At 48.4% G+C, this 2,513-nt stretch overlaps 1 protein-coding gene across 1 annotated transcript; it reads left to right on the top strand.

Moving 5' to 3' along the window:
* Positions 1-1,084: 1,084 nt before the first annotated feature.
* On the top strand, positions 1,085-1,991 carry PPTG_12442 (hypothetical protein; the record flags this gene model as incomplete). The annotated part of the gene is made up of 2 exons (XM_008908470.1): positions 1,085-1,314; positions 1,467-1,991. 2 exons carry the CDS (start codon positions 1,085-1,087, stop codon positions 1,939-1,941), a joined length of 705 nt encoding a protein of 234 aa, XP_008906718.1. The 3' UTR covers positions 1,942-1,991.
* Positions 1,992-2,513: the final 522 nt, after the last annotated feature.

The following is a 2,513-nucleotide window of genomic DNA, read 5'->3' as shown; positions in this document are numbered from 1 at the left end:
ATAACATTTTCAGTTGTTCCCTTGGGGTGTCTATACTAAAAATTGCATGAAACAGTGTTTCTTGTTTGCGAGTTATAAGATCTCGACTGCAGCGTCCCAGACTTGGACATTAAAATATTGAATTCTCTAGGTGTATTTGTGTTTTGTGAATTTGTTTTGTGATTTGGAGACGTCTACAATACATTGTTTTCAGCAAACGGCATCGCTTCTTATGCATTACACGTCCTCAACTATGATAGCGCTAGATGCATGCTATTCTACAATTTCTGTTATGGCGCCTTTCAACAAGAGAGGAAAACACAAACGCAACTTCCAACGCAATCTCGACGGCTCCTTTTACAGATTGAGAGCCAACCAAAATCTAACTAATCGGCCTCCCCCTGAAGAGAACCCGGCGTTTCGACCGCAGAGTGGCAATGGTTTATTTTGAGGAAGGCAAGCACAAAGAGGGCGAGGTGGGGAGACATTTGAGGTTGAGCGCCTTTTTGCAAAACGATGGGTCCACACTCTTGAATTCTACTTAGTGCAGTGGGTAAACCATCGAGAACTAACGTGGGAACCAGCTAGAAACTTACCTTGGCAACTAAAAATGGATTTTGAGCGAGAAACAATCAACTTCGTGTGGCTATACCAAGCTACCCGCGGACGACGCCGTCGAACGCCCCCTGCTACCCGACGAAGCTCCAGAACTGTTGTAAGAACGTAGGAAGATATTTAAGTTCGTACGCGAACTTAATACATACTGTTTCCAGTACTATGAGTTCACTGTTTGGATTCGCAAGAAAACAGTACAAAGAACTGTTTTCTGGAAATTCCTCTCTTGGTCTAATGTTTGACGGCTGACCCCACGAATCTATGCATTTCATCGGGCTGTACGGTGTGTACGAGGTGGCGCGGACTTGGTGTGAGCGATTGTTCTCTCTCTCTCTCTCTCTCTCTCCTCTAGACAGTCAGACCGCCGAGACGCACGTTACGAAGGTTTGGTCGGTCCTAGATCTGTACAACAAGACGACCGGCATTGTGGCGGCTTGGTGGAGAACAACTGCAGCACTGACCAGAAGATTGCTACGCTCTTTGCGTTCTTATGCTTGGCTGCGCCAGCCACAGGTTCAACCTGGTGGTCAACCGCTTCCTCGCCGACTACGAGACCGAGCTTGTCGCTGTCAACAATTTGATGATCCAGTTGAGGCACTGCAACAACGTCGCCATCCTCGCGAAGTTCACGGACCTCCAACCTATCAAACGGAATGCAACTCGCTGGTTGTCAACCTACGATATGGTCGCCCGCTATGCACAAATTCGTGATGCTATTCGGTAAGTTGAGGCTCTTGACAACTATCTACCGAGTAGTATGGTCCACAAAAATTGGTCGCGCTGCTCACCGACCTCGAAAAACTCGACACCGTGTGCAAAGCTCTTCAGCACAAGACCACCACAGCCCCTGATGTGCGTCTTCAATTTGACAGCGTGGTGACGGATTACCCGATCATGGCTGAGCATCTCCGCCCCTCCGCTGGGAGTGTCAACTGTCCTCTCTTCCAGTCTGCGCTCGTGAATATCGGCAACGGCGACACCCTGACGACAGCTGAAGCACGCGCACTCAAGTGTTTTGAGGTGACCAGCGACAGCGATGGAGGACGTGTCGATGGCGACCAAGTGAATGCCAAGAGGATGAAGCAGACGCGCTGCGATTACGCCGTCGCCATCTTGCGCGAAGGCAAAAGGCGCCGAGTGTCGACGCGGACCAACGTCAGTTACAGAGCGCTGGCCAAGCTAGCGCCGCCGACCTCGAACACGGTCGAGCGTCTGTTGTCGACGTGCAAGCTAATCATGACGCCCCAGCGCATCTGCATGCAGCCGGCGAACTTTGAAATGATCGCGTTCTTGCGCGCGAATCGAGAAATGAGGAATGTGACGACGCTCATTGGGCAAAACGAGTAGGTGGCACGTTCATGTGCCGACGGCATGCAATACATTGATACTGGCCCAGGTGTTTATTATTGACGTCACCTGCTATTGCACTTATTACTACTACTTTTGTTTACCTCCAGTTCCTTTATATACTGTATTGTCCGAGGCTTGGTTCGCCACAATGACGAACGGTGCAGGGAAGGTTCCGGGTTCCGGACGACGATGTGGCCATTCAACTAGAGAGGCGAGAGCTCTGCGCCTTGATCACCGGAGGGATCTTGAAGACGTCTCCAGTGATAGCACCGATGATGGAGAAAACTAATTCTGTTTCTGTCGGAGCAGAACATTGGGGAATGAAACGACTATTGAATAAATTGATTTTTGTCAACGAGTTAACTCGTTTTTGTGTATTCCTATTTTTTCAAAAAAAATAAGACACAAAATATAAGGGTTACCCTTTCAGCACCGATTATTTGATGCGGGTCATTTGGCACCTGTACCAGTAGCCGATAAAAGCCTCTTCTTAGGTCAAGAAGATCAAATCAAAATTAGCAAACTTAGTGACGTGGAGAATTCATATTCTGCATTATTTGTAAAAAAAA

This window comes from Phytophthora parasitica, assembly GCF_000247585.1.
Source record: "Phytophthora parasitica INRA-310 unplaced genomic scaffold supercont2.30, whole genome shotgun sequence".
NCBI lineage: Eukaryota > Oomycota > Peronosporomycetes > Peronosporales > Peronosporaceae > Phytophthora > Phytophthora nicotianae.
Note: the sequence above shows the minus strand (reverse complement) of the source record. Positions and strands in the feature narration are given on the sequence as shown.